Genomic DNA, 12,404 nt, shown 5'->3' on the forward strand with positions numbered 1-12,404 from the left:
AAGAATATACGGTTGAATTTTCTTCATACCTGATGTGGAAATTTTTGTTTCCTTACTGAGAATTTTTTTATCAGAAAATGAAATATAGAGTTTGAGTTTAATAGTTAGTCTTTAGTAGTTTGCTTTATCTTTTTCCAGTGGTGAATTCATTTTTGTTACTATAAACTTGGTTTTGGATTTACTAAAAGTTACAAAACATTTTATTCGAGGTGTTACATTTAATTGGAATGGCACTACAAGAAGAAAAACAGCATTTAGACAATGTCACGGAAGAGCATGTAGTAACATTTACCTTCACTCAGAAGATATCAAGTACGTATACACCTTTTACTAAATTAATTCAAGATACTAGTGATTTTAAATATGTAATATAGGGGCACCTGGGTGGCTCAGTTAAGTGGCTACCTTCAGCTCAGGTCATGATCCCGGTCCTGGAATTGAGCCCCACATCAGGCTTCCCACTTAATGGAAAGCCTGCTTATCCTTCCCGCTCTGCCTGCTACTCCGTAAACTATGCTCGCTTGCTCTCTCCCTGTCAAATAAATACTTAGAAAGAAAAATTTTTTAATAAATATGTAATATAACCTCTTATTTGCTCCTACAGTTTCAAAATAAATTTTAATCCAGATTTCTGAGATTATATGTATTTATCTGTGTTAAAGGTACTATATGAGATCCTGATGTATTTTCATAAAAACATATCGTTTTAATTCATAAACTGCAAACATTAATGAGGAGTCACTAGCTTGAAGTCATCATGGCACATGCATTTAAATAATTCTCAGATGCGCTTTAAAAACAAAAAGTATGCTATCAGGATTTCACTTTTAAAATTATTGCTGTTGGGCGCCTGGGTGGCTCAGTGGGTTAAGCCGCTGCCTTCGGCTCAGGTCATGATCTCAGGGTCCTGGGATCGAGGCCCGCATCGGGCTCTCTGCTCAGCAGGGAGCCTGCTTCCCTCTCTCTCTCTCTCTCTCTGCCTGCCTCTCCATCTACTTGTGATTTCTCTCTGTCAAATAAATAAATAAAATCTTTAAAAAAATAAAAAATAAAAAAAATAAAATTATTGCTGTTACCTTGTAAAGACATAATGAAAATAAGAGAATTAGCTATAGGGGGCACCTGGGTGGCTCAGTCGGTTAAGAAAATTAACTATAGTGGATTAGATTATCATTTTGTATATAAAGTTACATGACTTTTTTAGAAGGCCAGGAGACATTTTTTCCTATCTTTTTATTATTAAGAAGTTTAAACATACAGGCAAGAGTTGGTAAAGCAAACATCCATACACCTGCCACCTAGACTCAGTAGTTAGTATTTTGCTATATTTGCTTTAATATTTGCACACTTCTTTAAACCATTTGTTTTAGCCATCATATTTCACCTCTGAAGAAAACCTTTTCCAGGGTGCCTGGGTGGCTTAGTCGTTCAGCATCTGCCTTCGGCTCAGGTCATGATCCCAGGGTCCTGGGATCAAGCCCTGCTTCAATCTCCCTCCTCAGCTGAGAGCCTGCTTCTCTCTCCTTGTATTCCCTCTCTTGCTGTCTCTCTCTCTGTCAAATAAATAAATTTTTTTTTAAATCTACTGATTTTCAGAATAAGCAGTTGGTTTAGTAGTTAACTTCAGTGGTGACAACTATGAATCTTTTTCGTTTGCTTAGGATTGTTATGCTTTATTTTTTTAATATTACTCTTGTGTTTTTAGTCTCTGTCTTTGAGTCACATGATCAAGTCTCCTTTTAAAAAAAAAAAATCTTTTTGATACTCATACTGCCAATTTTGGTGACTGGGAATCTGTTCAGTTGGCCTCACTGCCCTTTTGACCCAAGCCCACTAGTATTTGAGCACCACCTTGCTTTCTAGCACAAAAGATAACCCAGGCTCATCTTATACCCTGCCCCAGACAGATGTGCAATCAAGCATTTGGTGAGATACTTATGAATTTATGCTGGTATATTAGGAGTTACAGCAGTCAGTATATAATGGGTAATATGACCCAGTAGAGGTAGTATAATGGATAATATGGTCTTGTTTGCTGCTGGATCTCTATTTTTCCCCTTTTTGCCCTCATATAGAAAAGTAGGAGGATGAGGGAAAACTGCCTTTCCATACTGAAGCCTAGGTTCTTAGGTGCCAGCCTTTCCCTGCTCTTTTCTCTCAGTATTTCTTCCTGTGGATTAGCATTGTATGTTTTGCCCCCTTCATCTCCAGGGCTTTTACTTTAGGATAACCACACAGAAAACTGCCTGATTTCATCCACTTACCACTATACAATCCCAGATTCTCTCTCTTTTTTTTTTTTTTTTGTCTCTCTTTCTTTGAACAAGCAACCTTTTTCTTTAGACATTCCTCCTATTTCTCTTTAAACATTTTATTTCATTAAAGCACACTGTTTAGAGCGAAATCCCTAAACTATAGGCATAGAACTTTACATCTGAAAGAATATTAAAGATCACATAGTTCAGTCTCTTCCCCTCTTAAGAATATTTTGCCCAAATGATGACACTTAAACCAAGAAAATCAATAACTGGACGTTTCTGACTACAGAACTAAATTGCAAACATTAAATTACGTGTACTTTTGAGACACTGAACTTGACTTGTATGTTTTTTCCTCAAATGAAGAAATAAATTTACAGAGGAAGAAATGTATTTTTTTAATTTTTATAAAGATTTTATTTGTTTGTTTGTTTGTTTAAGAGAAAGAGGCAGAGAAAGCAACGGAGAGTGAGAGAAAACACAAGCGGCGAGGAGAGGGAGAAGTAAGCTGCCAGGCGAGTAGGGAGCCTGACAAAGGGCTCAATCCCAGAACCCTGGGATTATGACGTGAGCCAAAAGCAGACTCTCAACCAACTGAGTCACCTATGTACCCTAAAATGCACTTTATTTTAAATCTAGGTTTTATTTAAAAGGAATACAAAATATATTTTTACACACACATTCTTACAAATGCAGTTCATTCCTTAGACTTGGTAAAATCTCAGGTAGATCTTTTAGCTGGATTTTTATTTAATAGCTAAAGGCTATGTTAAATAATCATTTGGTGTAAGGTGTCCGTTTTGAATGATTAAAGCATTCTGGTTGTTAACTTGTTTGTTAAGTACAGATACATCATGTTCTCAAGAAGTATTGAAAATCTCTAATAAGTAGAGCTGTAATTAAATGATGGGCAGATAATGTTATAAGCAACATTATCTTCTCGTGCATAGTAATAAGCACTGTGAAATCTTAGCTGTTGTTATTGTGCCTTTTATTTTTTTTCTGCCTTAGAACCTGGTGAAGCACCAAACAACTCCCCTAGTATACTAGCTATGCTGGAAACACTACAGAGCGCTCCCTACCTAGATGTACACAAAGATATGATTAGGTGGATATTAAAGGTACAATTTCCGGCATCACTGTTTTTGTGATAAACACTCAGTGTTTGTTATCTTTAAATTTTTGTAATATTTCATAGCTTCCAAATAACTGATACTTTCTGTCATAGACTTTTAATGCTATTAAGAAGATAAGAGAAAGCTCATCCACCAGTCCCGTGGCAGAGACTGAAGGAACCATAATGGAAGAGGTATGAGAAGCAAGGTGTGGTCCTACTGAAGGATTGTAGCAAGTTCACTACACACAATTGATTTTATCTGTAATAAGTTGGTACTTGATAATACTCACAAAAAAATGTGAATTCCAAAAAATGTGCCACTATCTATCTTTATTTGTTGTAGCAAAATTTTTTTGCTCCCTGTTCTTTTTTTAAAAACAAGTCAAAAAAATCTTTTCTCTTGTTTTATAAGTGACATTATAAAACAGTTTTTTAATTAGTATTTACAATCAGGGTAGTTCTGCTTTGGGGGAAAAATGTGCATTTGGCATCTAATGGTCTAACTAAATGAAGCATACTTTCAGAGTTCAAGAGACAAAGACAAGGCTGAGAGGAAGAGAAAAGCTGAGATTGCCAGACTGCGCAGAGAAAAGATCATGGCCCAGATGTCTGAGATGCAGAGACACTTTATTGATGAGAACAAAGAACTCTTTCAGCAGACATTAGAACTGGATGCCTCTACCTCTGCTGTTCTTGATAATAGGTAAAAGTTAAAAAAAAAAAAAACAACATTTTTAAATCTCTTGACTCTTGGTTCTCAAATGGGAAAGATGTTGCTTTTTTGCCTTAAAAGTACATGTTTAGTCTTAAAGTAATTTAGAAGGATTGGTAGGTAAATTTTACAGTCTCCAACTAGAGGAATTAGTCTTAGAATTTGAGTTTATTAGTATATGTTTATGAGTATATCTCTTAACTGTAGATGAGATACCATGTGCACACTCAGAATGATATGTCTCACAGAACACCCTTGACATTCATAAAAGCATGGGTGCACAGGGGCATCTGGGTGGCTCAGTTTGTTGATCATCCAACTCTTGATTTCGGCTCAGGTCGTGATCTCAGGGTCATGAGATCGAGCCCTGCATCAGGCTTCACACTTAACAGGGAGTCTGCTTGAGATCCTCTCCCTCTCCCTATGCACTTACCCATGCTCGCTCGCACTCTTTTTCAAATAAATAAGTCTTAAGAAGGAAAAACAAAAAAAAAAAAGAATGAGTGCACTAGGTTCAGTTAACTGAGTGGCTTCTGTTTTGCATTTTGGATTGCTGTGAGGATTATAGGAGAAGGTTTGAGAAATAAGAATGACTTCTGCCAGTTCAAATCATACCACGTGTTCAGTATGTACATACCTAAAGTCCACTGTTTTATGATTAAATGGAAACTTCTTAAGCTCGTTAATGAAACATCTACTATTTTATCGCAGCCCTATGGTTTCAGATACGGCACTTACAGCGTTGGGCCCAGCACAAACTCAGGTCCCTGAACAGAGACAGTTTGTTACTTGTATATTGTGTCAAGAGGAGCAAGAGGTGAAGGTGGAGAGCAAGGCAATGGTTCTGGCAGCATTTGTTCAAAGATCAACTGTATTATCAAAAAACAGGAGTAAATTCATTCAGGATCCAGGTAAGTCATAGCCAGATCCTCTCCTCCCTCTTAATGATTGCCACTCAGTGTGGCATAGAAATTTTATTAAGCTAATAGTAACTCCATAGGGTTGGTGGTGTCTAGGTAGCTGTCTTAGACAGAAATTTTCTAGTTGACAGATGTGGAAACACTCCAGAAAGTTAAGTATCAGTCATGAATTAGATAGCTGGTAAATAACAGGGATTCAAAAGGAAGCTTTTCTTTGTGATATAACATTAACATAATCGGTACTTAACAGTCCCATTCTTCAATACACTTGGAAAGTCCTAATAATTAGTTGGCACATGGAAATAATAATAATTTTGTCTCCTGAATAGATCCGAAGTGTGATCTCTTGGGAACAGTTGTGTGAGTTACCTATGTGAGAAGCAGTCCTTGAGCCAGATTCTGATGCAAAGTAGTAATAATATCACTGATAGGGTTCCCCAGAAAACACTCTTAAAATAGAGATTACCATGCAGGACATTTATTCGGGATAGCCTTGGAATAAACATCTGTGGAATGGAGAAGAAGGGAGCAGCTTTGGGCAAAGGGAGCAGTTGAGCTTTCATGCAATCCCCCAAAGGCTTCATCCCACCCCACTGGAGCTCTCTAGCTGATGGCCCTTTGGAGGTGTTCCGAGTCAGAGCAAGGGGAATAGGGTCTTTAAACCCCAGCAGTGATCAGTGACTGTGGGCCACCTCTAGAAAGAGGTGTGACTTTGAGCAAAGCAGTTGCCACTTACGAATAAGAGTAAAGTGCCCTTGGGCGCCTGGGTGGCTCAGTGGGTTAAGCCGCTGCCTTCGGCTCAGGTCATGATCTCGGGGTCCTGGGATCGAGTTCCGCATCGGGCTCTCTGCTCAGCAGGGAGCCTGCTTCCTCCTCTCTCTCTGCCTGCCTCTCTGCCTACTTGTGATCTCTCTGTGTCAAATAAATAATAAATAAAATCTTTAAAAAAAAAAAAAAGAGTAAAGTGCCCTCTTCCAACTGCTAAGGAGGGAGTAAGTCATTCATTCCTCCACTGGCATCTAAGCTGCACATTATTGTTTCCACCACAGACATTTTTCATATCTCTACTCTTAGACTCGTTTATATGTGCATATACCTCGACAATTCTAGTAAACTTCTTGAGAGTGGGAACTGTGTCTTAGAATTTCCAAAGCACTTATTTAACAAGTGCCTTTTACATGGTAGAATTAAAAAGCCACTGGTACGATAGCTCTTTCTCCATAAGGAAAGTCTTCACAGTGTGGCTCTCAAGCACCTAGTTGATGAAGATTAGTCTGCTTCATCTTAAAAAATGGTCCTTTGAACTCCACAATTTGTAAATTTCATTCCAGGCCAAAGATTAAAGTTAACAGTTTTATTTAAATAGTTATTTTGTGAAGAAAAAACTTGGGCTAAAAGAAGGTTTTCCAAATGCTTTCACAACTTATATTGGAAATATTTTCTTTATGCTCTGTAAAGCAAATTGAAACTTGAGTAATTCTTTATAGAATGCTATAGAATTTCTAAGATCATACTAATTAATATAGAGAATTTGAAAAATTCTAAAAAGCCAGAGAGCCATCTTAAGTTTGTCTTCATGTTTTCATCTTATTTGAATATAAAAAATTAGCACTAGATTGGACGACTGTCTAAATTATCCTATTCCCCATCTGGGCTGCTGTCCTGGGCATTCTGTTCCCACTTTGGCTCTGTCTGGTACTCATTGTGACTCTTCTTTGCACGAGAGTCTTTAGGCAGAATCTCCTCTAGGGGGCGTCCCATTACTGCCAAAATACCTTCTTGTTGCAGATACGGTGACCCAGCCCCGCCAAAGTATTAAAGGCAGCCCCATGAAGAACGAGTTCTGGGCTTTTGCAGGGTATAGGAGTCTCTTAGTGCCCTGAAAGCATGGAATGTTCAAAGGAGTAGATGTACATAATACAGAATTCCAGTTTCAGTTAACAACTTAGAGATGTTTCATTTGCTCAGGGTGATAAAAATTAGAGTCCTGCTTTCTAAATAATCCAGGGTCTTGCATAAATGACTGATATCTCGAAGGAATAAACTAGCATTTCATTTCAAATTTACAAGCCCTTATTAAGGATTTCACAATTTAAAGTTGTACATTTATTATAGGAAGATTAAATGCTTGGTTTTTTGTTTTTTGTTTCTTTGTTTTCTAATGCAGAAAAATATGATCCATTATTCATGCACCCTGATCTGTCTTGCGGAACACACACTGGTAGCTGTGGGCACATTATGCATGCCCATTGTTGGCAAAGGTAATTTATATTCTTAATATTAGTCAAGAGAAGCTTATCTGAACGCTCAAAATTAACTTTTTAAATAAAGGACATATCATTCTAGAAAAAGGGAGAAAGAATTGAGAGATGCTGAAGAAAAACCTGCATATCACTACCTAATAACAATTAAAATTGAGCTGCTTTGTTGTACGTGTTAAAGGAGTAACTTAGAAATTTCATAGTATATCAGATATATCTTTTAATGTGGGGATCTATAGTAACTAACAAGTTGGACAAAGAAAAAAGTTTTGTTTTTTTTTTTAGAAAAAAGATTTTTATGGTGGCATAAAAACTAGGTGAGTAATGTCTTGCCAGGGTGTTCACTCTTAACTCTAAAGGTATTAGTACTTACCTTGTTACTTCCTGAAATTGTCCTGGCTCCCCGACCTAAGATGGGATAACCTCAAATTTGTTCTGCTTTGGTCTATTCTGCAAAGCCAACAAGTCAGTGTTGTTATTGTTGCACTGTGCTCATTCAGTGATCATGCACTTCCACTAGCAAGTAGCCACCGGCCCTGGGAAAGTGACAAGACAGCGCTGGGACCAAGAACTGTGAAGATTTTATTGTATTGTGGAAACAAAATAGTTAAAACGTAGAAGCTTGTGGCTCTCATTGAGAAAAATTACCGTTGTTTTTGATACCTCATGTTCTCTAATTGTAAAGGTATTTTGATTCCGTTCAAGCTAAAGAACAGCGAAGGCAACAGAGATTGCGCTTACATACCAGCTACGATGTGGAAAATGGAGAATTCCTTTGTCCCCTCTGTGAGTGCTTGAGTAATACTGTAATTCCTCTGCTGCTTCCTCCACGAAATATTTTTAACAGGTAAGTTTGGGCCCATGAAACCTTTGTATTTAAGCTGTAGTTTTCCATTAAAGATAATGAGATGATAAACCAGAGAGGGGAGAAATCATTCCAGGTAATCACATTGTTTCCCGATACATTTTTTGTAGTCATTTCTTCTGATAGACTTGTGAAATACAATTTTGGTTTTTAGAAAGGAATAGGCCAGACTTCAGTTTCTTGGTCATCCATTATAGAAGGTGTAAAATGCCCATATGTTTATGAAAACTGTTTTCCTTTATTTCTAGGACCCTACCTTAAGTATCTTCCTCATACTTTGCAAGATATGTTTGGTAAATTGGTAGGGGATGGAGGAGCCGCTCAAACTGAATTTATTGAATATTCTAACAAATATAATTTTTTACAATTTACTGGCTGATAATACCTTCAAGAGTTGGGCCAAAAAAATTAAAATCTGTTGATGTTTTTAAAATGGAAAATTTTTGTTGTTTTTATGTTATTTCATAATTTGTAGGATGCTTCTAGTTAATAGAAGTATTGGATATTCTCATTTCAAATATGAATTTGATACTATCTGCTCTTCAGATCTGGTTTTTATATTTCAGTATACAATTATGCTATCTACCTTACATGCACAAATACTAATTTAAGTTTTGTGAATATGAATCATCCATTAATTTCTGTGCTGTTTGGATTCAACTCGAAGCAAAGTTCTTTTCAGTTTTAAGAATTCAAACTATGGTGTCTTATTTATGCTACCACAAAATCTTCTTAAAATACGAGTAGAAAAAAAAAACACACCAGTAGATTTGAGTGTAAGGTCATGCTTTTTAATCATAACAGAAAGTCATGGTGACTTACATCTGTATTTGAACTAATAAATTAGTCATTGTTAGATTAAGGATTCACTGCATATAAGAAGTAAAAAAATTACCTTTGTTGTGTTTCACACATCACTTCTGTTTTGTTTCGTTTTCTCATGAAGGCCAATTACATCATAGTCCTGAAGAACACAGGCTTTTTTTGGAGTCTGTATAACTGGGTTTGAATGCCAGATCTGTACTTTATGTGGTCTTAGTCAAGTTACATAGCTCTAAACCTCAGTTTCCTCATCTGTAAAATGGGGAAAATAACATAATCTATCACATAAGAGTATTTTAGTAAGTCTAATACTGTAAAATGCTTTTAGTATTTGTCACATAATAAATACTAGTAGTGGTGCTATGATTGTCTAAGAATTATTAGCAAATTCCAGTACTGCGAAAAAAGTGAAATTTTTGACAAATAATGTTGTTAGCATTATAGTAACAAATAGTATCTTCTCATTTCCATTGGCAAATACCTATTATTTTTTTAAGGCACCAAATTTTCCCCTACCTTTTTTTTTAAAGTATTTGAAATGTGTTTAAATCATTATGCTCATAAGCATTTGAAGAATCTTTTTGTATCTTAAACTAAGCAGCAACAGAATACTAAACAGTTTCTATAATCTTCTCTAGCAGGTTAAATATTTCAGACCAACCAAAACTGACTCAGTGGATTAGAACAATCTCTCAGCAAATAAAAGCATTACAGGTTCTTAGGAAAGAAGAAAGTATTCCTAGTAAGTTCTGATAAGTTCATTTTTCCCCTAAAGTCTGAGATTGTTGGAAAATGTAGCTCCACAAGAAATTATTTAAGAATATTTTAAAAGTGAAACCTCTCATTTTAAAATTTGATTTATTCTGATTTTCTTTGTCTTAATGAACTAATTTTGACTTTACTACATTATTCCTTATTCCTTGAAAAACATACAAGCCCATGTGATGTTTATAATAAATACTTCTCACTTATTCCCCCATTTTATTGAAGAGCTTCTGGGGGTGGGGGAATGTAACTGCGTGTTGGAGAGCCAGCTTTAGTTTGTGGCGAGCCGACTCACTTTATTGTTGGTATTACCAGAGACTTCCCAAGTTTCATAAATATGTACGGCATTTAATGACCTTTCAAGAAAGCAGTCTGAGCAGAATTTCTATCATTGGATTTTATTAAAACAAAATAGCATACTCTCCTTACCTTCCCTAGCTGTGTCCTAGTGGCTCTACTATTAGGAAAGCGTAGTTGACTGTGAAAGGTGCCTTGGTCAGTCAGCTACTATTTCTCATGCTTTGAATGTACCTTAGGACAGTTTTTGTTAATGGGACTCTCCCCTGTCATTTTTTAATTTCTTTGACCTACTTATATTTAGAATGAAATTTATGACTGAAATTTACAGAACTACTATAGAACCGATGATTAATAATATAAAATGCTTATTTCTTTAGATACCGCTTCTTCAAAGAATTCAGAAAATATGGATGAATTGCAGCTCCCTGAAGGGTTTAGGCCTGATTTTCATCCTAAGTGAGTATATTATTTGATTTCATTCACACTTGTTCCAGTTAAAATGAAAAATTTAATGGTTAGAATATGATTTATCAAACTAGGGAGTAAAATATTATGAGACATTGATCTTGAAATCTGAGGTTTAAAGATTACATGATAAAAACCAAAGAACCATATGACATGCTTTACTCCTCCCAGCCTCCTTTAGTTTGCATTGCTGACTCCCTGCTCTATCCTTTGTCTGGCTCTCCCCAGCAACAACTAATCAGTACATCTAAATCTGAACTGTTCAGCTTCCCCACGAAGTCCTGTGCTTTCCTTCTGACTTTCATATTTCTGTTGAGGGCCCCACCAGTGTCTGAGTAACCCAGGATCAAACCAGAATATTTTCAGCCCTGTTTTAAGCAAATTAATTGGGAAGTGTAGTATAGATTATAGAGCCAAACTGCGACTGCTTGATTCAGTCTCCAGCAGCACTACCTACCTACTAGCTATGTGACTTTTTTTCCCAAATGCATAACCTCTCTGTGCTTCAATTTCCTCATCTGTAAAGTGAGAGTACTAATATTCCCCTTGTCAGTGTTGTGAGGGTAAAGTGACATGCTGTAGGTAAAGCCACCTGGCTGCCACGCCTGGCATGTACTACGTTAACTCAAGAAAAGCCTCAGTCCTTTGCCTTCCACATCCCCTACTTCCGTCCCCATCACCAGTCCTATGATATTGTTTATTTCTTCTGCCATTTACTTTCATATATCTAGTTAAAATGCTTAGTCGACTGTCTCTTGATTTATCATCTTTAAACCATTACCTCTCTGTTGACTAACTGGCAGTTAATTCACCCCTCACGTCTGTTGTATCCACTGCCCCTCACCAGTGCGTAGGTAAAGTTACTTCAGGTTTTAGATAAATCAGTTGGCAGTTTTTACGTTGTAATTGTCTCTGCTGATAGAAGTTATGTGTTACGATTTTATTTACTTATATAATTTTGCCTTTCTGGTGGCTAATAATCACCTCATATCTTTCACGTGCTTGGTTTTCTATGTGTATATTACTTTCCCCCACAGACACCCATGGTGTCTAGCTGTAGCTTTTCGAAAATGCTCAGATGGATCAGATGATTTTCTGTCCTGGACCATCACCACCTACCCCCCCACCCCCACAGCCTGCGTCCTCCTGTACTTATCAGGACAAGGCCCAGCTGTCATCCTGAGACTTCCCCTCGCCATGCCCTTCATACTTCCCTGACTCTCATATCATGCTCTTTCTCGATTTACTTCTGATTCCTAAGAAAGGGTGCCTGGGTGTTAAATTTTCATGTTTGAAAATACATTTATTTATTTACTTGGTTGATGGCTTGGGTATAGAACTGTAGATAGGTTAGAAGTAATTTTTCATCTAGACTTTGAAAGTATTGTTTTACCAAATTCTAGCGTCTGTTGAGAAATTAACGCCATTCTGACTCCTTTTCCTTTGTAGTTATTACTTCTGGAAGCTGTGGGATCTTCCCTTTAATTCTCAGTGGTGCTTTGTTGTTGTTGTTAAGATTTTATTTATTTGACAGAGAGAGAGACAGGGAGAGAGGGAACACAAGCACGAGGAGTGGGAGAGGGAGAAGCAGGCTTCCGGCTGAGCAGGGAGCCCAACACAGGACTCAATCTAGGACCCTGGGATCATGACCTAAGCCAAAGGCAGACGCTTAACAACTGAGCCACCCAGGCGCCCAATTCCCAGTGTTCTAAAAATTTCTCTGTGTTGTTCCTTGGTATGTGAATCTTTCCTCATCCATTTTGCTACATTTTTAGTAGGCTCTTTGGGGATTCCCATCCTTTAGCTATGAGAGTTGTCTGTTGCTTCGACAGTCCTCTCCTTTTGGTTTTTCGGTTCTTGGAGATAGTCTTACTGTTACCTTAGTGTTGGCGCTCTTGGACTGATCCTCTAAATTTCTC

The 12,404-nt window shown here is 37.1% G+C and overlaps 1 protein-coding gene across 8 annotated transcripts in view; it reads left to right on the plus strand.

Annotated features, from left to right (window-relative positions):
- The window catches only part of UBR2 (ubiquitin protein ligase E3 component n-recognin 2), a 131,776-nt gene that overhangs the window by 97,903 nt on the left and 21,469 nt on the right, over window positions 1-12,404 (plus strand). For 6 of the 8 annotated variants that reach the window (XM_032339989.1, XM_032339985.1, XM_032339984.1 and 3 more), the window contains 9 exons: window positions 210-312; window positions 3,270-3,379; window positions 3,487-3,567; window positions 3,900-4,078; window positions 4,799-4,998; window positions 7,175-7,268; window positions 7,954-8,115; window positions 9,594-9,697; window positions 10,398-10,476. In XM_032339989.1, the coding sequence (XP_032195880.1) occupies window positions 210-312; window positions 3,270-3,379; window positions 3,487-3,567; window positions 3,900-4,078; window positions 4,799-4,998; window positions 7,175-7,268; window positions 7,954-8,115; window positions 9,594-9,697; window positions 10,398-10,476 (1,112 nt within the window). Of the gene's footprint in view, window positions 1-209; window positions 313-3,269; window positions 3,380-3,486; window positions 3,568-3,899; window positions 4,079-4,798; window positions 4,999-7,174; window positions 7,269-7,953; window positions 8,116-9,593; window positions 9,698-10,397; window positions 10,477-12,404 lie in introns of those variants that run through there. The other 2 variants (XM_032339986.1, XM_032339991.1) reach the window with 2 other exon arrangements.

This window comes from Mustela erminea, chromosome 4, assembly GCF_009829155.1.
Source record: "Mustela erminea isolate mMusErm1 chromosome 4, mMusErm1.Pri, whole genome shotgun sequence".
Taxonomy (NCBI): Eukaryota; Metazoa; Chordata; class Mammalia; order Carnivora; family Mustelidae; genus Mustela; species Mustela erminea.